We start from the raw sequence: 23,051 nt of genomic DNA, 5'->3' as shown, positions 1-23,051 counted from the left end.
AAAACAATACCCAGACACCTCCCACTGGGCACACACTGGTTGAATCGACGTTATTTCCACATCCTTTCAATTAAATTACATTGAACCAACGTGGAATAGACGTTGAATTGACGTCTGTGCCAAGTGGGCTGCTTTATGAAAAGACGCACACACCCTTCCCCCCCTATCAGCAGACATACTCTCCCCTTAATCAGGAAGGCTCTGTGTTAAGTGCTCAGAGCTCTAGGGTGCTGTAAATTACAGTCTATGGCTGAACCCACGAGAAAGGGAGAGACAAAGGGATGGAGAGAGATATATAGAGAGGGAGTGCCCTCTATGAGTGATGCATCAGTGAGCTGGTTTCATTAGAACCCCAAAAGTCTGAAAGCATTGCAGTCAGTGTTGAGGTCACCTGAGGTGGTGAGGCTTAAGATATCCTTGAGGAGGAAACAAAGAAAGGTGTGGCCTCAGGGGTATTCCAGAAAGCAGGATCAATGAGTTAGCAAGATCATTTTAGTTAGATCTCGAATAAACTCAGAAACCATGGGAACAAATAAATCTTCCCCAACTAACCTTCTTTGTTGAAAGTTAACACTATCCTGAATATTCTGGAATTTTCTGGAATAACCCTCTGCACACATACTTTATCACAGCAACGTACACTAAGGACCATTACATTGGATATTGGGGGCATTCCCAGTACATAATATACACTATATATACAAGAGTATGTGGACACCCCTTCAAATGAGTGGATTCAGCTATTTCAGCCACACCCGTTGCTGACAGGTGTATAAAATCGAGCACATAGCAATTCAATTTCCATAGACAAACATTGGCAGTAGAATAACCTTACTGAAGAGCTCAATGACTTTCAACGTGGCACCGTCATAGGATGCCACCTTTCCAACAAGTCAGTTTGTCAAATTTCTGCCCTGCTAGAGCTGCCCCGGTCAACTGTAAGTGCTGTTATTGTGAAGTGGAAATGTCTAGGAGCAGCAACGGCTCAACCATGAAGTGGTAGGCCACACAAGCTCACAGAGCGGGACCGCCAAGTGCTGAAGCGCGTAAACATTGTCTGTTGCAACACTCATTAACGAGTTCCAAAATGCCTCCGGAAGCAACGTCAGCACAATTAACTGTTCGCCGGTAGTTTCATGAAATGGGTTTCCATGGCCAAGCAGCCGCACACAAGCATAAGATCACCATGCGCAATGCCAAGCGTTGGCTGGAGTTGTGTAAAACTCACCACCATTGGACTCTAGAGCAGTGGAAACGAGTTCTCTGGAGTGAGGAATCAAGCTTCACCATCTGGCAAATCTGGGTTTGGCGGATACCAGGAGAACGCTACTTGCATGAATGCCCAGTGCTAACTGTATGGTGGAAAAGGAGCAATGGTCTGGGGCTGTTTTTCATGGTTCGGGCTAGGCTCCTTAGTTCCAGTGAAGGGAAATCTTAATGCTACAGCATACAATGACATTGTAGACGATTCTGTGCTTCCACCTTTGGGGCAACAGTTTGGGGAAGGCCCTTTCCTGTTTCAGCAGGACAATGCCCCCGTGCACAAAGCGAGGTCCATACAGAAATGGTTTGTCGAGTTTGGTGCAGAAGAACTTGACTGGCCTACAGAACCCTGACCTCAACCCCATCAAACACCTTTGGGATGAATTGAAACGCAGACTGCGAGCCAGACCTAATCGGCCAACATCAGTGCTGACTTCACTAATGCTCGTGGCTGAATGGAAGCAAGTTCCCGCAGCAATGATCCAACATTTAGTGGAAAGCCTTCCCAGAAGAGTGGAGGCTGTTATAGCAGCAAAGGGGGGACCAACTCCATATCAATGCGGCAGCGTAGCCTAGTGGTTAGAGCATTGGACTAGTAACCGAAAGGTTGCAAGATCGAATCCCCGAGCTGACAAAGGTACAAAATCTGTCATTCTGCCCCTGAGCAAGACAGTTAACCCACTGTTCCTAGGGCATCATTGAAAATAAGAATTTGTTCTTAACTGACTTGGCTAGTTAAATTTAAAAAAATGCCCATGATTTTGGAATGAGATTTCAATTATTGTACTAGGTCTAAGGCACTGGATCGCGGTGCTAGAGGCATCACTACAACCCTGGTTTGATCCCAGGCTGTATCACAACCAGCTGTGATCGGGAGTCCCATAGGCCAGCGCACAATTGGCCGGGGTAGGCAGTCATTGTAAATAAGTTGTTCACGGACTTGCCTAGTTAAAGGTTAAATTATTTTAATATTTTAAAGAAAAACAGGGCTCATCTGGAAGGGAGACCTTGGTCTCAGCAGTGACTCCCTATCAAAATAAAAGGTGAATACGCAGGCCTTTGAGTAGGACACCCCTGACTAACTCCCTGCTTCAGTCCTCCTCCCTGCCATCTCATTATGTTCAGCCCTCCTCCTCCGCAGGTGTTGATTGTTTGAGGGGGATGTGGGGTGGAGAAGGACCAAGGTCAGTGTTTCTGGGGAAATACATTTAAAAAGAACTTCCTGATCACAGCAAACACGGTTTAATTTAATCCGAGGGACATTTAATTTGACAAGAAATGGGTTGCAGTTAACTACGCCATTCGAATTCATGCCAACATGAACACCAACTACTGCTTGGTGTAGGCTCTCTAAAGGACGCCACAAGTCATCCCAGTTACATTTTAGGATCAGCATCAGATGTTTTTTTATTTCAGGCCCAATGAGGAGTATTTAACTAAGCATAGCAATGTTTCAATAAAACACCAAAGAACAAATTCTAGCCAGACAGTGGTACCATATTACCCCGGTCCCAGATCGGGTTGTGCTCTTGCCAAGTCCATTGCTCATTGTCAAGCCAAACATGCTTGGCATGACACTAAGTGACAAGTTGACATGATAGCACATACTGGCACTCAGGCTAGTCAGTGTCATATTGTAGATTCCTGATAATCATTCTGTGTACATCTCATATTTCCTCTAAACTTTGGCACCCTCCTGAGGACACATATGCATACACTCCCCATCACACCATCGATCCTAGACAGGAATGTTGGGATTAAAACAGACAAAAAACTCAAGTCTTTTACAAAGTATTTTATTTCAGCATAATGGTAAGAAGCCTCTCCCCTTACTCCATACAATTAAAACTAATTGGATCACAAGGTTTATTTTAGATGCACTTATTTTGCCTACACAAAAGAATAATCAATATAAGATCCTATCTTAACTGGAGGACCATAACTGCATGCAAGACTAATAAAGAAAAATAAAAGGCTAACCTGTGATAGCTACTGTAGATGCTGTTGCTTACCTCTAGCAATATCATTTACTACAAATAGAAGGGGATTTGTATGAAAACAGTCATTGTCTTGAGGTACTACCGCCTCTAATCTTTAAATTACTAGATGCCCTGGGCTCTCAATACAGTACTGATCCAAATGGTTCTGTCCATCTTCTTTGTCAAGTTGAGGAGTAAGAGGCTCTGTCTAAAGACTAAAATCTAGTACTGATTTGGAAAAAAAAATATCCATATTCCATATATTTTTTTGTCTTTTGTTTTTATCACTCCAGTGTTTACAATACTTTCAGAAGAAAAAAAAGGTCCTTGAAACATTAACAGAATCGTCAAATGCGATGGGGAAGAGAGAGAAGAGCTCTTCTCTAAATCGCTCCATCCTTTGTCTGATGCTTAGAAGAAAAAAGCATTTCACTGTATTAACTGATCAGACAAAGATTCTATTGCATTTTCACCATAAGATTGATAACAATACTTAAAAAAGACAAGAACAGAGGGATTTAAAAGTTAATGGCAACCCGCCTTGCCCTATGGCCTCACTGGTGGGCAGTCGTGGTCACTGGTGGCATCTTTCCCACATTTCTTAGGGAATGGGCTTGCCAAATCATACAGTAAGCTGGAGTCTCTCAACCCTGGTACTAGGAAGCACCTGTGTTTGCTGGATGGTATCCTCTAATCACTCAGGCATAATTGAACAGTTCAATCTCTTAACTACTGCCGACAGTACATCGCAACATTTCTGGAATATACATACGGTATTACTAAATAAACAAAGGTACATTGTTTCACTGACAGTAGTAGCATGGTGATATAGAGAAACATTCATTAAATTCAATGATTCGGTTGAAGTGAAGTCCAGCACACACAGGGGGTCCTCAGGGCCAAGTTTCAGAGAGCCTCTCCTAGGCTGCTCTACTAGTCCACAGACAGGCTGCTGGGGAACACCACCAACAGACCCACCGACTAACCCACATAGAAATAGATCAAATGTCAGAGTAGGTAGACATTAACTAGAGCATCTCCGTGCTCTGTAACCATTACAATTAGAGGGGGTAAACCACAGACATGTTTAAAAGTTTGTTACATGTTACAGAGTCATTCATTACAATATCATTTAGCACTACAATGATTATTTAAGAGTCAGATCTTATTTGGGTTAAGGCTAACCCCAGAAAGAACTAACACAAATCCTTTATACACACACCTACTCCACATAACTCAGTAAAAGGCATTTGTTAGTGTAGTGAAGCAATCGCTGATTTAGCTATGACAAAATGATCGATATGGCCTGTAGCTGACCAAAGCATTGCCTGACTGAAATTAGCACTATTAGCATCTCACTGGAATTGTCAAACTCCCAGGGTTACTGAATGATTACACAAGGGGTTACATTATTAACAATAATAACCAGCACTATATCAATTATCTCAAAGAACAGAGGAAGGATTTGCCAATGGCACTATAAGCCTATGCCTTATAGTGCCATTGCAGTAAGCAGTGTTCTATAAGGTTGACAGCTTTGGAAAAATATACCCCGCTTGTAAAAGGCAGTGGCTCGTCCTTATAATCGTATAATAATAATTAAACCATTCATTCAAAAAACAAAAAGGCAAATGAATAAAATACAAAACATAAAAAATAAGCATGCTCTAAGGCCACAAGATTTTGTATACCTCCTGCTATCCTCTCAACATGAGGATCTGTACAAACACAAAGTAATGGGACTTGCTGAAGCTGCCATCTTGTGCCGTTGTTTTCCACGTACATCTGTAATGGAACTGACCGTGAAAGAGCCTGCGACCTTCTCACATAGACCTCTGTACATACGTACACCGATAAAGGGTGTAATGGGAATTGGTAACGCTGTCATCCTGCCTGTGCCACTTCCTGAGTCATCAGCACATCTCTATCCAATAAAACATCCTCTGACCTGACCCTTCACCTTTGACCTGTTAGGACGTCCTCCACTTGCTTATACCGTCCTAAATTAACTATATGGAACCCCTTTCTTTAACAGTTCTGACACCTGTACCAGTCTGACAACTTCTCCTTTCCCCCCCCTTTCACAAACTACATGTTCTACATTTTCCACAGACATCCTCTGTTGTATATTGTTATATATTCATGTATATATATATATATATATATATATACACACACACACCAGTTCATCATTACCATGGTGTAACGACAAACAGTAACCCCACCCTCCCCAAGAGTACCACCAAGTGCACAAACAATAAACCTAAATAATACAAAACTTAACTTTGAGAAAGGATCTGATATATTAAGAACAAAATAGACTAACTATCAAAGGAAACTCGCTCTCAAAAGACGACAAAACACAACAAATAAAAACAGGTAACTGCTAAAATAAAGGAAACACCAACATAAAGTGTCTTAATAGGGCATTGTGCCACCACGAGCCAGAGCAGCTTCAAAACACCGTGGCATGGATTCTACAAGTGTCTGGAACTCTAGTGGAGGGATGCCACACCATTCTTTCACGCAAAATTCCATCTTTTGGTGTTTTGTTGACGGTGGTGGAAAAATCTGTCTCTGGTGCCGCTCCAGAATCTCCCGTAAGTGTTCAATTGGGTTGAGATCTGGTGACTGACACACACACACTTTAAACCCCCATGCACCTTTGAGACCTGTTTCAAAGTCACAGATCTCTCCTTCTAGCCATAGGAGCTAAAATAAGGGGCAACTGAGCATTTTCACACATGACCCTAAGCATGATGGCATGTTAATTAAGTCAGGAACCAAACCTGTGTGGAAGCACCTGCTTTCAATATACTTTGTATCCCTCATTTACTTAAGTGTTTCCTGTATTTTGGCAGTTACCTGTATTTGTCCCTCTGTCATAGTAACCTCAGGACTGGAGCTGCAGGATCAGTCTTTGCCAGAGTGTGGCCACTGAGCGCAGGGCTGCGTGACAAAGACCCTGTGGCCTGTCCTGTCTCTCTGGGGAGGTGGTAGTCGTGTATGTGTGTAAGTGTATGGAGGGACGATGGGGGTGGGGGGAATGTCAGTCAGACAGCCAGCCGACCAGGAGGGGGGTGCAGGGGGCTCCAAGTTGGTGGAGCGGGCGGGGGCTCCTGGGAGTAAGGGCGGGGCTCGCAGCACGGCTGGTTCTCCACCTTGGCCACACCCCGGCCCTGGCACAGCCGTCGATGTCGAAGCAGCCGGTCTGTCCGCGAGAAGTTCTACAACACATACATAGAGGAGGATTTATTCAGCATTCATGTAAAAACAGATGAGTGTGTGGACACATGCCCAATACAACTAAACCCACTGTGTCTGTTTGCTCAAATGGGACTTTCTGGTGCATGGAGGCTTGTGTGCGCCTGTCAGAGTATGTGCACACATTCTCTTACTTGCTGGCACTGCTCATACGGAGAACACTTTGACGTGGGCAGGCATCTGTTTGTGTTGGTATGTGTCACTGTGTGCATCACCAGTGAGATACGTTATCTTACGTGATGGCACTGCTCGCCCTCAAATTACTTTTCTAACCTGGTAGGGCACATCTTTGCTACAAGTGCTGCATAGGTATGATGCGTGCCTGTATCAGCATGTATGTGTGCTTCTGTGATAATAAGTCTGCTATGAGCTGGCACTGCTCACTCTGCGACAGATGTTTTGTGACGTAAGAGGGTATTTCCATGTGGGTCCAGGTATGCATGCGTTCCTCAGTACAAGCACGTAAGGCATGTTCTTTTATGTGCTGGCACTGCTCACACTGAGAAGGCATCTTTCAAATGCGGGCGGCCGTGTGTGTGTGTGTGTGTGTGTGTGTGTGTGTGTGCGCGCGCGCAAGTTCTCTTACCTGCTGGCAGCGCTCACACTGATAAGGCTTCTCTCCGCTGTGGACACGCTTGTGTCTCTCCAGATGGTAACGCTGGATAAACCTCATGTCACACATGTCACAAGCAAACGGCTTCTCCCCTAAAAGAGCACACAAACAGAATCATCACATCAAATCCACAGAGTCCAACCACAACAAACTGTATATGATTTGCTCTTACTAGTCTCCTGGTTACATTAACTGCATCTACAAATGTTTGTTAAAGTGATGGGAAACTAGGTTTCTTTAGTTCTCATGACAACAAAACTAAGTCAATTTCTGGACAGGAATTAAGCATGATAGGAAACTACACTTCCGGTAACATTTTAAGATGTTTTGTCATCAACTCATTATGTGTAGATTAGAGTGGAATCTCCGTTTTTGTATTAAAAAAATATATATTCATCATACCAACTCGATGCCCCTGAAACGTTTTACTTGATAGTTTGAGGCTGGTTCAACATCCCATCAAATGACTTGACAATCCAAACTCGAGTTTGTTGTGGTCGTATTTGTTTTTATTAAAAATAGCCTTTCTTGGGGATAAGGGTATGGTAAATGGGCGCATACCCGTATGAGTGTGGCTGTGTCTCTCCAGGTGGTTACGCTGAATAAACCTCATGTCACACATGGAACAAGCATACGGCTTCACCCCTATACACACACACACACAGAGCAATACATTAGCTCTCATTCTCCAAAGAGTACAAACAAAAGAGCTCAAGCTAGCTCTCCAAACACTATTGTGAGAGAAAAGTTGGCTACCATAAGCATGTTACAATTACAGTAAGAGTGCTTTTTGTCATGTCACAATGTGGACAATCTATTCAAAGAATGTGAAGATGCTGCAATCTAACTTGTTTAATCAGCTCGAATGAAGACTACTTTTGATATTTAAATTGTTGCATCCAAAAAAAACACGACTAGCTAAATAAGAACAATCAACGCATGCAATTGTGAACTAAGCACCGAATAAAAGTACAAAAGAAAATCTGGAATTGTGTGTCAATAAAGCCATTGCAGAATGCATTATCCCACGGCAAAATAACTAGCTCGAAAGCCAAATATCGTGAAGTAAATATCACTAAATAACGTACCATTTGTGTCAATGTCGAAAACGAACCATTTTACAATGTTAGTTGTAGTTACAAGTTTCAACATAAATGTACACTAAACTATCATAGCACTAGCTACTTAACTAGACAATCTCACAACAAGCCTAAAACGTCACCTTGTTTTAAAAATATAGATTATTTAAGCCTACATGGAAGTGCCTGGTCAAGCCATGTTGGGAACAGTTGGAAAGATTTCATTATTCTAATAAATGATGTATTTATTAACTTGACATCCAAATGATAAATTCACAATTAGCTGAAGAAGATTTTTAGGGGTCTAGCTTTAAAACGGCATTTCTTAAACCGATAATATGGAACATGTACTAGAATGTATTACAAATAGCGTTGCTGCAGTGTTTAAAACTTACAATCAACAAAATACTAATTTCTCGGTACAAAATGATGTAGATGAGAAACCGTTCTTTTCTAGAACTCTTCTAATATTTTCATCTGTGAAAATCCATTGCCAACATCCTTTACTAGCTTCTATATGTGTGATGGGTACGGTGAGCGGGCCCATACCCGTGTGAGTGAGGCTGTGTCTTGTCAGGTGGTAGCGCTGAACAAACCTCATGTCACACATGGTGCAAGCGTAAGGTTTCACACCTGAATGCACAGAGCATTGAGATATTACTTTTGTTCCTCATACTCCAATTGGAAGTTTAAGTACAGTATATTCATTTATGCTTAAATTATTTAACCACTTATTTCAATCCATGCAATCATTTACAGGGGGATTCAGACGGAAGAATAAAGGGAGATGTTTTCTCCAACAATTTTGTTTACGATGTATTTTTCCAAACGCTTTTGTCCACAGCCACAACACATCACATGAGCTGATGATTGTAGTCTAAACGGTAAAACTATCCCTTCTCATCCAGACTTCTGGAAATTAAACCTAACTTGAAAACAATACTTCACCTATATTTCTTTGTGCATGACGACTAGAATATACATCCTGCAAACCCTGTATACTGGGGTTCAGGTGTGGCCTGATCTTGGGCATAGTGGGTACGGTGAACGGACCCATACCCAAATGAGTGAGGCTGTGTCTTGAGAGGTGGTATCGCTGGTAAAACCTCTTGTCACACATGGTGCAACCGTACGGCTTCACACCTACACACACACACACACACACACACACATCAATACACAACTTTGCACCTCGTTGGTTTACCACACATTTCAGACACAAATACAGCACAGAATATATGCACCAGGTGCTGTTATCAACATTCTGCCTTCACGCAACAGAACTGGTGTTGCCAACTTTTTGTGGGGAAAGCAAACCGGTATTGGTAGCGCAATATATCCCTAGAAATTGTAGACAAAGTAGAAAATTGATTTGTGTGATAATGTCAACACAAATGTGTAAGGCATGTGATCATCAGCACAATGAGTGCGTATGCTGCTGTTCTGAATAGGCAAATTCACTGCAAGCAAGTCGCTGACTTTCTGAACACTGAGGTAAAACTCAGAAACCCTTAAATGTTGCTGAATTCTCCTTAGTCACGTTTAGGGGGGAAAGGAGAGGGGGATCCAAAAGATCTAGTGCAAAGTGGCCAAGTTCGCAACACTGAGCAGGATTGGATGTTTTCAGATTGTAGACATCTTTAACCATTTCTGCAGGTTCCCAATAACAGCAATTCCAAAAACACTCATCATAACTGGTTTGAAAATACACCTAACCTTTTGGAAGACATCTCCACAACCGTGAGTTATTCCAATTTAAAACGTATTGAGGCATATGTTACTGTGTGGTCAGTGTAGTTATTTTCGACAATTAAGATTTATGCATTTTTTTTAACGCTTTAGTCCACAACACATGTCATGGCCTGATGTCATTTGGTTGTAAAACTAGCCCTTCTCATCCTTAAGATACTTTTTGGGGTAATGAAACTGAATATCTAAAACAACATTTCACCTATATATTTATTTTAGCACAACTAGCATATAAATTCTGCCAACCCTGTATACTGGGGTTCAGGTGTAGCCTAATCTTGGGTACGGTGGGTACGGTGAGCGGACCATACCCAAATGAGTGAGGCTGTGTCTTGCCAGGAGGTAACGCTGGTAAAACCTCTTGTCACACATGGTGCAACCGTACGGCTTCACTCCTATACACACACAAGAGCATCAATACGTTACTGTTGTGCCTCACACGCCATATTAAAGTCCAATATTAGATTTACCATCAACTCCAAGCACAAAAACAGCAGGACTGACCCGTGGCTATTATGAACATTCTGCCTTCACACAACAGGACCGGTGTTACCAACTTTTTTTGGGGGGGGGGGGGGGAGTAGCAATTGGCTGCACAATTTGTCACTAGAAGTTGTTAGATGACACCAAATTGCAAGGAATGTGAACATCACATAGCCGGCTGCTAATTCCTGAAACCTCTCAGAAGCAAACCCTCTGAGAATGCCTTGATTACTGCTGAATTTGTCTTTGTCACGTTCAGGGGGCAAAAATGGGAGGAGGGATCCAAAACTTTGCTAGATCTAGTGACTCTAGTGCAAAGTGGCCAAGTTGGCAACACTGAGCAGGATTGGGTGTTTTCAGATTGTATAAATCTTTAACAGTTTCCAATGACCTCCATTTACAATAACACTTAACGGTCTGGAAAAAAACACATACAAATTCTGGAAGACATCTCCACAACCATCTTTAAAAGAAAAATTTAAGCGCTTAAAAGAAGAAGAAAAAAAACTTACTGAGGCATGCGTTAGAGTGGTTAATGTAGTTTCTAGCCAATACATTTCATGCTTTTATCCAGAACACGTCATATGCTGATGTCATCTGGAGGTAATATTAGCCTAACAGAGTCCTCCTTAAGTGTAATTAAATTCTGGACTTATTTGGATATTAAACCTATAATAAAATAAACAATATATTTCACCTGTACATTTCTTTGTACATGACTAGTTTATAAATCCTGCCAACCCTGTATACTGGGGTTCGGGTGTAGCCTGGTCTTAATGACAGGAGTACGGTGAGCGGACCCCTACCCATGTGAGTGACGTTGTGTCTCGCCAGGTGGTGGCGCTGATAAAACCTCTTTTCACACATGGTGCAAGCATACGGCTTCACTCCTACACACACACAGAACATCATTGTATTATTTTTCTGTTTCACAGTCTAGCGATTGAAAATGTTCCGAGTCGATTAATATGTGTATGCGTTGATTGTTTATTAACCACTGTTGTAAATCTATGCAATTATAACAGAGGATTCACACTGAAGAAATGTAAATTACACCGCCACTTCGATAACTCGCGGTGGTTTTTGGAGTCCAACAAAGCACAAGTTAATGTTATATTTTTGTATATACGTGAATTGAGGCTGAGCAACAAAATGTTATCTTTATAGAACACAATTTTAATTATGGTAGAAAATATAGGGTTTAGAATGTAGAAATATCACACTTAATGACAAGTTCACCATCTCATACCTAAAACACCACGTCACACAGAATACAGGACAACTAATAACATGCAGAGTGCCGTTCTGTTATCAACAAGCTGCTTTCATGTAGCAGAACTGACCTGTTTTCAGATGGTAAACCTACTTCAACTACTTAAAAAAAATTTTTTTTAAAGGTTTAAAAAAAGAAAAGAAAAAAAGTTAACTTGCTCAATTCAAATATTTCCGGGTTGAAAATAAACTAACAATTAGATAACGCAAGTTATCCGAATCCGCATGCTATTGAGGTGCGAGTTATCGAACAGTCGGTGTAGTTGTTTTTCCCCAAATAACAAAACACATCACATGAGCTGATGACAACATCTGGTAGTAATATTAGGCCTTCTCATCCTTAAGGGAAATGGAATTATGGGCATTTTGGATATCAAACCTAACATGCAAACATTTCACCAATAGCCTTAATGACATACCCATGTGAGTGACGCTGTGTCTTGCTAGGTGGTGGCGCTGGTAAAACCGCTTGTCACACATGGTGCAAGCGTACGGCTTCACCCCTATACACACAAAACAATATATTACTTAGGTTCTCAAAATTCATCCACTAAAAGTACTCCAATATTGTGTATTCATTAAAGCGCCACTGCTTTCCATCAGAACTTATGGGAGATTGTTATCAAATATCTTATCTGCACATTTCTTTGTGTATGATGACTGACATATAAATCCTGCCACCCCTGTATACCAGGGTTCAGGTGTATCCTGATCTTAATGACGCGGGTATGGTGATCGGACCCATACCCATATGAGTGATGCTGTGTCTCCGCAGGTGGTGGCGCTGATAAAACCGCTTGTCACACATGGTGCAAGCGTACGGCTTCACCCCTATACACACACAGAACATCATATTATTTTTGTTTCTCACTCTGTCATTATTAAGTTCAGGTATAACTATATACTAAAATGACTGAATATAAACATCTGATGTGCTTTATTAGCCGGTGGTACACCAACAACTCAAATCTGGCCTTAGTAAGTGTGAACTTACGAAGTGACGTATTTGTAATTATTTGATCTTAGCAAACCAATTTGAGGCATGGCTCCAAATCAGAGACGTGTGGTGTGTTAGCAAAATATACAAGACCTGCAGGTTAAACATCGCCAAAATATGTGGTCAATGTGTAGCGCTTGTGGGGAAAACCAACTATCCGAAAAAAAGAAAAGAAAAACGACAGAAAGGACTGAAGCAGCTAGCCACATTTTCCAGGGTTTTCTACCGTTGTTACTATAGGGTTAATGAAGGGCATTTTTTACGCTATGGTATATCAGATCTTTGGGGGGGGGGGGGGGGTAAAGGCCCTGGTGCGTGAGTATGTATACCAGGGTTCAGGTGTAGCCTGATCTTAATGACACGGGCACAATGAACGGACCCATACCCATGTGAGTGATGCTGTGTCTCCGCAGGTGGTGGCGCTCAAAAAACCTCTTGTCACACATGGTGCAAGCGAATGGCTTCACCCCTATACACACAGAACATTATATTATTTTTATGTCTCACTATTCATCGAGTGAAGTCTTCCAATATTAAAAAGGTCAAGTATATACATTTATACTACATTGATTTCCTATTATTTATTTTATTTTATTTAAAATCACTGGATGTCAATGGAATCTAAATACTCCGCCACCTCAATAGCTTACGGTTGTTGGGGTTTTATTAAAAAAAAAAAAAAAAGTGTTGACAAGATGAGTGAATTAAGGGTGGCCAATAAAATCTGCACTTGGATGACGACAAGTTTGTGATATCTTACCATTAACTTCACACCACATAACAGTACGACCCACAATATGTACCAAGCTGCATTATTGTTATCAACATGCTAATTTCAAGCAGCAGGATTGGGTGTGTTAAGGTGTTTCCGCGAGACACAAGAAAAACAATTATGGTAACACTTGATCAATTCAAATATTATTGAGTTGAAAGAAAAGTAAAAATACAAATTTGAATAACATCTCTACAACCACAATATAGCCTACATTCATCATATACTAGTTGCAGTGCCTTCGGAAAGTACTCAGACCCCTTGACTTGTTCAACATTGTTACGTTACAGCCTTATTCTAAAATGGATTCAATACAACATTCTCAATCTACAAACAATACAGCATAACGACAAAGCAAAAAACAGGTTAAGACATTCCTTTATTTTTTATAAATTTGAGGGAAAAAAAGGAAATATTACATTTACATACAGTGCCAGTCATAAATGGACACAACTACCCATTCCAGGGTTTTTATTTTTTTTACAATTTTCTACACTGTGGAATAATACTGAATACATCAAAATTATGGAATAACACTGAATACATCAAAACTATGGAATAACACATATGGATGGAATCATGTAGTAAACAAAAAAAAGTGAAACAAATCAAAATATATTTGAGATTCTTCAAAGCAGTCTCTTTTCGCCTTGACAGCTTTGCACACTCTTGGCATTCTCTCAACCAGCTTCATGAGGTATGCACCTGGAATGCATTTCAATTAACAGGTGTGCCTTGTTAAACGTTAATTTGTGGAATTTCTTTCCTTCTTAATGCGTTTCAGCCAATCAGTTGTGTTGTGACAAGGTAGGGGTGGTAATACAGAAGATAGCCCTACTTTGTAAAAGACCAAGTCCATACTACGGCAGGAACAGCTCAAATAAGAGAAATGACAGTCCATTACTTTAAGACACGAAGGTCAGTCAACCAGAAAATGTCAAGAACTTTGAACATTTCTTCAAGTGCAGTCGCAAAAACCATCCAGTGCTATGATGAAACTGGCTCTCATGAGGACCGCCACAGGAGAGGAAGACCAAGATTTACCTCTGCTGCACAGGATAAGTCCATTACAGTTACCAGCCTCAGAAATTAAAGCCCAAATAAATGCTTCAGAGTTCAAGTAACAGACACATTTCAACATCAACTGTTCAGAGGAGATTGAATGAAATCAGGCCTTCATGGTTGAAATGCTGCAAAGAAACCACTACTAAAAGGACACCAAAACGAAGAGACTTCTTTGGGCCAAGAAACACGAGCAATGGACATTAGACCGGTGAAAATCTGCCCTTTGGTCTAATGAGTCCAAATTTTAGATTTTTGTTTCCAACCGCCGTGTCTTTGTGATACGCAGAGTAGGTGAACGGATGATCTCATGTGTGGTTCCCACCGTGAAGCATGGAGGTGGTGTGATGGTGCTCTGCTGGTGACTGACTTATTTAGAATTCAAGGCACACTTAACCAGCATGGCTACCACAGCATGCTGCAGCGATACACCATCTCATCTGGTTTGCGCTTAGTGGGACTGTCATTTGTTTTTCAACAGGACAATGACCCAACACATCTCCAGGCTTTGTAAGGGCTATTTGACCAAGAAGGAGAGGGATGGAGTGCGGAATCAGATGATCTGGCCTCCACAAAATCACCCAACCTCAACCCAATTGAGATAGTTTGGGATTAGTTGGACCGCAGAGTGAAGGAAAAGCAGACAAGTGCTCATCATATGTGGGAACTCCTTCAAGACTGTTGGAAAAGCATTCCAGGTGAAGCTGGTTGAGAGAATGCCAAGAGCGTGCAAAGCTGTCAAAGGTAAATGGCGGCTACTTTGAAGAATCTAAAATGTGTTTTGATTTGTTTAACACTGTTTACTACATGATTCCATGTGTTATTTCATAGTTGAGGGCTTCACTATTATTCTACAATGTAGAAATAGTGAAAGTAAAGAAACTATTGAATGAATAGCTGTGTCCAAACTTTTGACAGGTACTGTAAGTATTCAGACCCTTCACTCAGTATTTTGTTGAAGCACCTTTGGCAGCGATTACAGCCTCGAGTTTTCTTTAAGTACAAATTTGGCACACCTCTTATCTGGGGAATTTCTCCCATTCTTCTCAAGCTCTGTCAGGTTGGGTAGGGAGCATCGCTGCACCGCTATTTTCAGGTCTCTCCAGAGATTTTCGATCGGGTATAAGTATGGGCTCTGGCAGGGCCACAAAGGCATTGAGACTTGTCTCGAAGCCATTCCTGCATTGTCTTGGCTGTGTGCTTAAGGTTGTTGTCCTGTTGGAAGGTGTTTGTTTGCCCCAGTCTGAGGTCCTGAGCAGGTTTTCATCAAGGATCTCTGTATTTTGCTCAGTTCATCAATCCCGACTAGTTTCCCAGTCCCTGCCACTGAAAAACATCACTACAGCATGATGCTGCCACCATGCTTCAACGTAGGGATGGTGCCAGGTTTCCTCCAGACGTGACGCTTGGCATTCAGACCAAAGAGTTTAATCTTGGTTTCATCAGACCAGACCAATCTTGTTTCTCATGGTCTGAGTCTATAGGTGCATTTTTTGCAAACTCCAAGCGGGCTATCATGTGCCTTTTATTGAGGAGTGGCTTCCGTCTGGCCACTCTTCCATAAAGTCCTGATTGGTGGAGTGCTGCAGAGATGGTTGTCCTTCTGGAAGGTTCTCCCATCTCCAGAGGAACTCTAGAGCTCTGTCAGAGTGACCATCGGGTTCTCGGTCACCTCCCTGACCAAGGCCCTTCTCCCCCGATTACTCAGTTTAGCCGGGTGGCCAGCTCTAGGAAGAGTCTTGGTGGTTCCAAACTTCTTCCATTTAAGAATGATGGCAGCCACTGTGTTCTAGGGGAGCTTCAATGCTGCAGAAATGTTTTGGTACCCTTCCCCAGATCTGTGCCTTGACAAAATCCTGTCTCGGAGCTCTACGGGCAATTCCTTCGACCCCCTGGTTTTTCCTCTGACATGCACTGTCAACTGTGGGACCTTATAGTCAGTTGTGTGCCTTTCCAAATCAATGGAATTTACCACAGGTGGACTCCAAGTTATAGAAACATCAAGGATGATGAATGGAAAAAGGATGCACCTGAGGTCAATTTCGAGTCACATAGCAATAGGTCTGAATACTTATGTAAATAAGGCATCTGTATTTTATTTTTAATACATTTGCAAACATTTCTAAAAAACAATTTTTGTCATCATTATTAGGATATTGTGTGCAGATTGATGAGGGGGAAAAACTATTTAATCCATTTTAGAACAAGGCTGTAACATAACAAAATGTGGATAAAGTCAAAGGGTCTGAATACTTTGAAGGCACTGTATATTTTATTGGCCATCCTTAAATTTGCACAGTGGTTGGCATTTAAACCCTGCCAACTCTGCATATCAGGGTTCAGGTGTAGCCTGATCTTAATGACACGGGAACGGTGAATGGACCCATACCCATATGAGTGATGCTGTGTCTCCGCAGGTGGTGGCGCTCAAAAAACCTCTTGTCACACATGGTGCAAGCAAACGGCTTCACCGCTGTACACACAGAAAATAGTGTTTTTAAAGTCTCTCTCCATCGACTGAAGTCTTCCAAAATTAAGCTTAGGCGTGTATACATTTACTTCTGATAAACCACTGATGTCAATGGTGATGTGCTGGAATGGTTCTCGTATTGCATAGTTGGTGAAGTCGTAAATATGACATGAGTGCGTACAATGACATTTCAACTTGATGGCAAAGAACCAACGTTGCTAGATTGCTAACGTTGACAATGTGTCAACCCAGACATTATGGGCCAAACTAGCTACATTACTGTAAATGGCTTCACTTTACCATATTTGGTCAAAAAGTTTAAAATTCAGGGACGATATGTCGCAACTCAGAAATTCTGGTATTTTTATACTGGCCCAAGTTTCCCACCACTCCAACTTGGAAGGTCGTTCAAATTGTTATTTCTGGAGTTGGGAAGTCATATTCTTTTATTTCCGACAGCAATCGAACGCACAATAACTTCCAGGATATTCACCTTTTAGAATCCGATTACACTACCACCTCAATAGCTTGCGGTTGTTGGGGTATATTTTTTAAAAGGTGTTGGTAAGTTGTGCGAATTAAGGATGGCCAATAAAAGAAAAATGTTGAGAATGCAAGAAATTGCACAGATGAGAAGTTCATTATCTAATACCATAAACTTCACACCACATTTAGTATGATCAACAATATCCACAGAACACTGTTACCAACATCCTGATTTCAAACAGTAGGATTGGGGGTTTCAGATTGTAGCACAAAAAAAATTATACAACCAATTGTTTTTCATCTTAAACAAATTATGTATTCTTAGCCATCCTTGATTCGTGCAGTAGCTAGAATATAGGCTAAATTGTTCCAACCCTGTATTCCAGAATGGACCCATACCCATATGAGTGACGCTGTGTCTCCGTAGATGGTCTCGCTGGAAAAACCTCTTGTCACACATGGTGCAAGCATACGGCTTCACCCCTATACACACACACACAGAACATCATATTATTTTTATGCCCCACTGTCCGTCAATTAAAGTCTTCCAAAATTAAGATGTATACATTTACAGTACAGTGGGAAAGTATTCAGACCCCTTGACTTTTTCCACATTTTGTTACATTACAGCCTTATTATAAAATCGATATATTTTTTATCCCTCAAATCTACACACAATACCCCATAATGACAATGTTTTTTTTTTTAACGGGGTTTTAGATATGTTTGCAAATCTATTAAGAAAAAACTGAAATATCACATTGACATAAGTATTCAGACCCTTTACTCAGCACTTTGTTGAAGCACCTTTGGCAGCGATTACAGCCGAGTCTTCTTGGGAGTGACGCTACAAGCTTGGCACACCTGTATTTGGGGAGTTTCTCCCATTCTTCTCTGCAGATCCTCAAGTTCTGTCAAGTTGGATGGCGAGCGTTGTTGCACAGCTATTTTCAGGTCTCTACAGAGATGTTAGATCGGAGAGACCTGCTAGTCTCCCAGTCCCTGCCACTGAAAAACATCCCCCACCGCATGATGCTGCCACCACCATGCTTTGCCGTAGGGATGGTGCCAGGTCACCTCCAGACGTGACACTTGGCATTCAGGCCAAAAAGGTTCAATATTGGTTTCATCAGACCAGACCAATCTTGTTTCTCATGGTCTGAGTCCTTTAGCTGCCTTTTGGCAAACTCCAAGTGGGCTGTCATGTGCCTTTTACTGAGTGGCTTCGTCTGGCCACTCTACCATAAAGACCTGATTGGTGGAGTGCTGCAGAGATGGTTGCCCTTCTGGAAGGTTCTCCCATCTGCACAGAGGAAATCTGGAGCTCTATCAGTGACCATCGGGTTCTTGGTCACCTCCCTGACCAAGGCCCTTCTCCCCAGATTGCTCAGTTTGGTTGGGCGTCCAGGTCTAGGAAGAGTCTTGGTGGATCCAAACTTATTCCATTTAAGAATGATGGAAGCCACTGTGTTCTTGGGGAGCTTCAATGCTGCAGAAATGTTTTGGTACTCTTCCCCAGATCTGTACCTTGACACAATCCTGTCTGAGCTCCACAGACAATTCCTCACGGCTTGGTTTTTGCTCTGACATGCACTGTCAACTGTGGGACCTTATATAGACAGGTGTGCGCCTTTCCAAATCCTGTTCCATTGAATTTACCACAGGTGGACTCCAATCAAGTTATAGAAACATCAAGGATGATAAATGGAAACAGGATGCACCTGCGCTCAATTTCAAGTCTCATAGCAAAAGGTCTGAATACCTATGTAAATAAGGATAATAATATCTGAAACCTGTTTTTACTTTGTCCGTACAGGGTATTGTGTAAATTGATGAGGAAATGTTTTTTTTTTTAATCCATTTTAGAATAAGCCTGTAACGTAACAAAATGTCAAGGGATCTGAATACTTTCCGAATGCACTGTGTACTTAATAAATATCTTGTAAAAACACTGATGTCGATCCACACAATAACTTCCCGGGTATTGACCGTTTAGAATCTGATTACACTACCACCTCAATAGCTTGCAGTTGTTGGGGTTCATCAAAAAAAGTGTTCACAAGGTGTGCAAAATTTAGGATTGGCCATTCGTTTATGACAAACCACAATTTGACAAGGCGTCCATCCACAGACTTCAGAATGTAAGAAATTGCACTTCATGATCTCATACAACACAGATTAAGGGATTATATTATCTGGTGGAAGTTCTAGGCCTTCTTAAAGTGCTTAAATTTAGGAAGTTGCGAAAATAAAGTGGTTTTCTAGTGGCGGCTTATGACCTAGTTCTACTGGGAACTTCGCAAGTACAACATAGCAATGATGCAATACAACACTTCATCAAAGGCGTTAACTTGCAAAAGGACTGCAAATCACGATAATTATTGATCAAAGTCCTAAATCGTTATTGAATGTGTGCCTGTGATTTTATTTTTTTACTAACATCCTTAACTATCTTCTATATGTGAGAAGGGTACGGTGAGTGGACCCATACCCGTATGTTTGAGGCTGTGTCTCACCAGGTGGGAGCGCTGAACAAACCTCATGTTACACACGGTGCAAGCATAAGGTTTTACACCTAAACCCACAGAGCGTGAATATATTATTTCAGTGCCTCTCATTTTTTAGGTTTTAGGTTTTTAGGTATATACTTGGATCAATTGGTAGTCAACTACTATTTTCAATACTTGCCACAATGTAATAGGTATTCACAAATCTTTCAAATGTTACCCCAATAAAGTGAGAGATTTTTTTTATGTTTCCCCCCCACCCCCAATGCTTTAGTCCACAACACATCACATGAGCTGATGATGTCACCCGGTGGCAAAACTAACCCTTCTCATCTTTAACAGAAATTAAATGAAGAACTTTTTGGGGATATTAAAACAATTTTTTTTTTCTGCATGACTAAATAATAAATCCTGCCAACCCTGCATACTAGGGTTTAATTACAGGGAAAAGGTGAGCGGGTGCATACCCATATGAGTGAGGCTGTGTCTTGCCAGGTGGTAGCGCTGGAAGAACCTCTTGTCACACATGGTGCAACCAAATGGCTTCACCCCTATACACACACACAGACACAGAGCACCAACTTCAGTATAAAAGAGTTCAACTGCCAAAAATGATCAATCTTACAGGAATAATCCACTCAATCTTTTGGTATTTTTTTCAGTATTGCACTGTTAGTGGTCCTAAAATGTTTCGCATTTCAGCAATCAAGTTACGATATAGGACTTGCAAGAACCAAATGATCACTTTCCACATCATGAGGAAGCGTTTCGCATCACCATGATGATGTGGTACGTGACAAATAGCTTTTTGAAAGACCCATATCTTGAAAACTTGATCGCTGACAAGCAAAACATTTTGGGACGAATGAAAAAAAATACCAAAAGATTTGAGTGGATTATTTCTTTACCTTTAGTGCAGCTAAATAAGCTTAGCACTGTTTGTCTTGTTCACCAGACAATTTTCTTACAGAAAATCTTGTTACAGCAGTTGGTCAAAAAAGGTGCAATCTACTAATCCAATTGGGACTCGATTTTAGCGCCCAATGAGTATTAGGCAGTTTATGTTCAAAAGGGCAATGCTAAGAAAAGGCAATGCTTTAATACACCAGCATAATACACAGCAAAATCACTGTAGTAGCCTAAGCGTGGCTACTAGCTACCAATGATTCCAATGGTTTAGCTAATAACAATTGCAATTTTGCTGTGTTAGATTAGAATTTTGGGTGAAAATGCCGGTGGACACATGGCTTCACATCATGCTGTTCATATGAACATTTGATGTGAAAATTTTAAGCAGTTAGTATATATTTAAACATAACACATTGACACAACCATTTGATTTTTGGCATGCTATTGTGACGCCTCAAACTCCTGAATCGGTCTGGTTCTCCTGCTATCCTAAACGCCATCAAAGATTTTTGGAAATACAGTCAGCCTGAAGTTGTGGCTCTTAGCCAGACCTCAAGCTCAATTTCAACATGGGGGTTCAAAGATTTTATCGGACCTGGGACTTAATTCAATTAGTTCATTTCACTATAACACTGCTACAAGCCTTATTTCTAAACATGATCTGATGCTGATTTACAAATGTTGTGCAATGATTTGGGGTTTGATTAAAATCTAAAGTGGTTAGCTTGGAAATCTTTTGCCTACATAAAACAATATTCAAGATCTTTCTCTAAGATCGGACAGGAATCAAGGCTCAGTATTGGTAGTGCTGTGCTGGGACAATAGTCTTTGATTTTGAAATAAAATGCCTTTAACAATACAAACTCGAGTTTGATGCAGTCATATGTATGACTTCAATTCCATTATACCTCAACATGACATAGACGACTCATGTAACCACACATTGCAGTGGGGCTCATGCAGGGCATTTGCAATGTCAGATTGAAGCGAGAGGGAGAGATTTAAAGTGAGGACACATACCCGTATGAGTGAGGCTGTGTCTCTCCAGTTGGTAACGCTGAATAAACCTCATGTCACACATGGAACAAGCATATGGCTTCACTCCTAAACACACACAGAGCAGACAAACATTAGCCATCTTTGTCAGTTTTAAAATATGCATTCCCTGATTTTTAAATGTATTGTAGACATTAACATGCTGGATTTCCTGCTATACAACTTAAACTATTGTATAAACAAATCACTTCGAGGGGAACTACAATGAAAAAAAAAGATTGTGCAACTAGCCTTAAGAGTACTTGCAATTACATTTCTCATATCACATACAAAACACTTTCGCTAAAGCTAAAAAACATCACTTAAATTGATCTCATCTGGTGATAAATCACTCTCCTTATTATAAATACGAGTCAATTATATGAGAAACTTGGTTAGATCACTAACTAGAAAAAACACTGATGTATAAAACACATTAACACACCACTCTCTAATATTTGATAACATGGAGATTGCCCTTTCCAGTGGACAGTAGTTTCCAACAAAGCCTCTTCATTCCATTCACTTTGAGATTAAGGGGTTACCAACAGAAGGACATCCAACACTGAATATCCTGTATAATTGAGTGCTAAAAAAGTAGCCTAACCCTACAAATACATTTTGTCAGAACATTTGACAATGCATGGGGCTGTTGGGGACTTAACATGTACATTCAACTGAATAATGTTGCGTCACTAGCTCCAGTAAGGTAGCAGTGAGCAGACGCCATACCCGTATGAGTGAGGCTGTGTCGAGACAGGTGGTAACGCTGGTAGAACCTCATGTCACACATGGAGCAAGCGTACGGCTTCACCCCTATACACACACAGACCACCAGTCATGTCAGTATATAAGGCTTGTTAAGAGCATCATGCATATATTAACTGGGTTTGTATTGTGCCAGGCACCAAAATATGGACAAACATTTTTGAAAACTCAGTGGCCTATTTTAAAAGTAGTGGCAGCGGTGAAACGTGTCCATAACATTGCAAAACTAATTAAAGCTGTTCCTGTAACGCTTTTTGGAGTCCATCTGCAATATTTCATTGTTTGTAAGAATCAAACTCGATGGTCTTATGTCAATTTTTTCACCGGAGTACCTAAATATCTG

General features: G+C 41.1%; 1 protein-coding gene across 31 annotated transcripts in view; it reads right to left on the bottom strand.

Moving 5' to 3' along the window:
- Positions 1-3,043: 3,043 nt before the first annotated feature.
- Positions 3,044-23,051, bottom strand: part of znf740a (zinc finger protein 740a) — a 35,383-nt gene continuing 15,375 nt past the window's right edge. For 6 of the 31 annotated variants that reach the window (XM_055914280.1, XM_055914264.1, XM_055914260.1 and 3 more), the window contains 15 exons: positions 22,673-22,756; positions 21,926-22,009; positions 20,464-20,547; positions 17,889-17,972; positions 16,923-17,006; positions 13,085-13,168; positions 12,450-12,533; positions 12,122-12,205; positions 11,237-11,320; positions 10,259-10,342; positions 9,258-9,341; positions 8,748-8,831; positions 7,681-7,764; positions 7,093-7,211; positions 3,044-6,469 (listed from right to left, as the gene is read on the bottom strand). In XM_055914280.1, coding sequence (XP_055770255.1) covers positions 6,296-6,469; positions 7,093-7,211; positions 7,681-7,764; positions 8,748-8,831; positions 9,258-9,341; positions 10,259-10,342; positions 11,237-11,320; positions 12,122-12,205; positions 12,450-12,533; positions 13,085-13,168; positions 16,923-17,006; positions 17,889-17,972; positions 20,464-20,547; positions 21,926-22,009; positions 22,673-22,756 — 1,385 coding nt within the window. In that variant the 3' untranslated portion in view covers positions 3,044-6,295. The remainder of the gene's footprint in view (positions 6,470-7,092; positions 7,212-7,680; positions 7,765-8,747; positions 8,832-9,257; positions 9,342-10,258; positions 10,343-11,236; positions 11,321-12,121; positions 12,206-12,449; positions 12,534-13,084; positions 13,169-16,922; positions 17,007-17,888; positions 17,973-20,463; positions 20,548-21,925; positions 22,010-22,672; positions 22,757-23,051) is intronic. The other 25 variants (XM_055914310.1, XM_055914346.1, XM_055914368.1 and 22 more) reach the window with 22 other exon arrangements.

This window comes from Salvelinus fontinalis, chromosome 3 (genome assembly GCF_029448725.1).
Source record: "Salvelinus fontinalis isolate EN_2023a chromosome 3, ASM2944872v1, whole genome shotgun sequence".
NCBI classification, from domain to species: Eukaryota; Metazoa; Chordata; class Actinopteri; order Salmoniformes; family Salmonidae; genus Salvelinus; species Salvelinus fontinalis.
The sequence above is the reverse complement of the archived record's forward strand: the minus strand, read 5'-3'. Positions and strand labels throughout refer to the sequence as shown.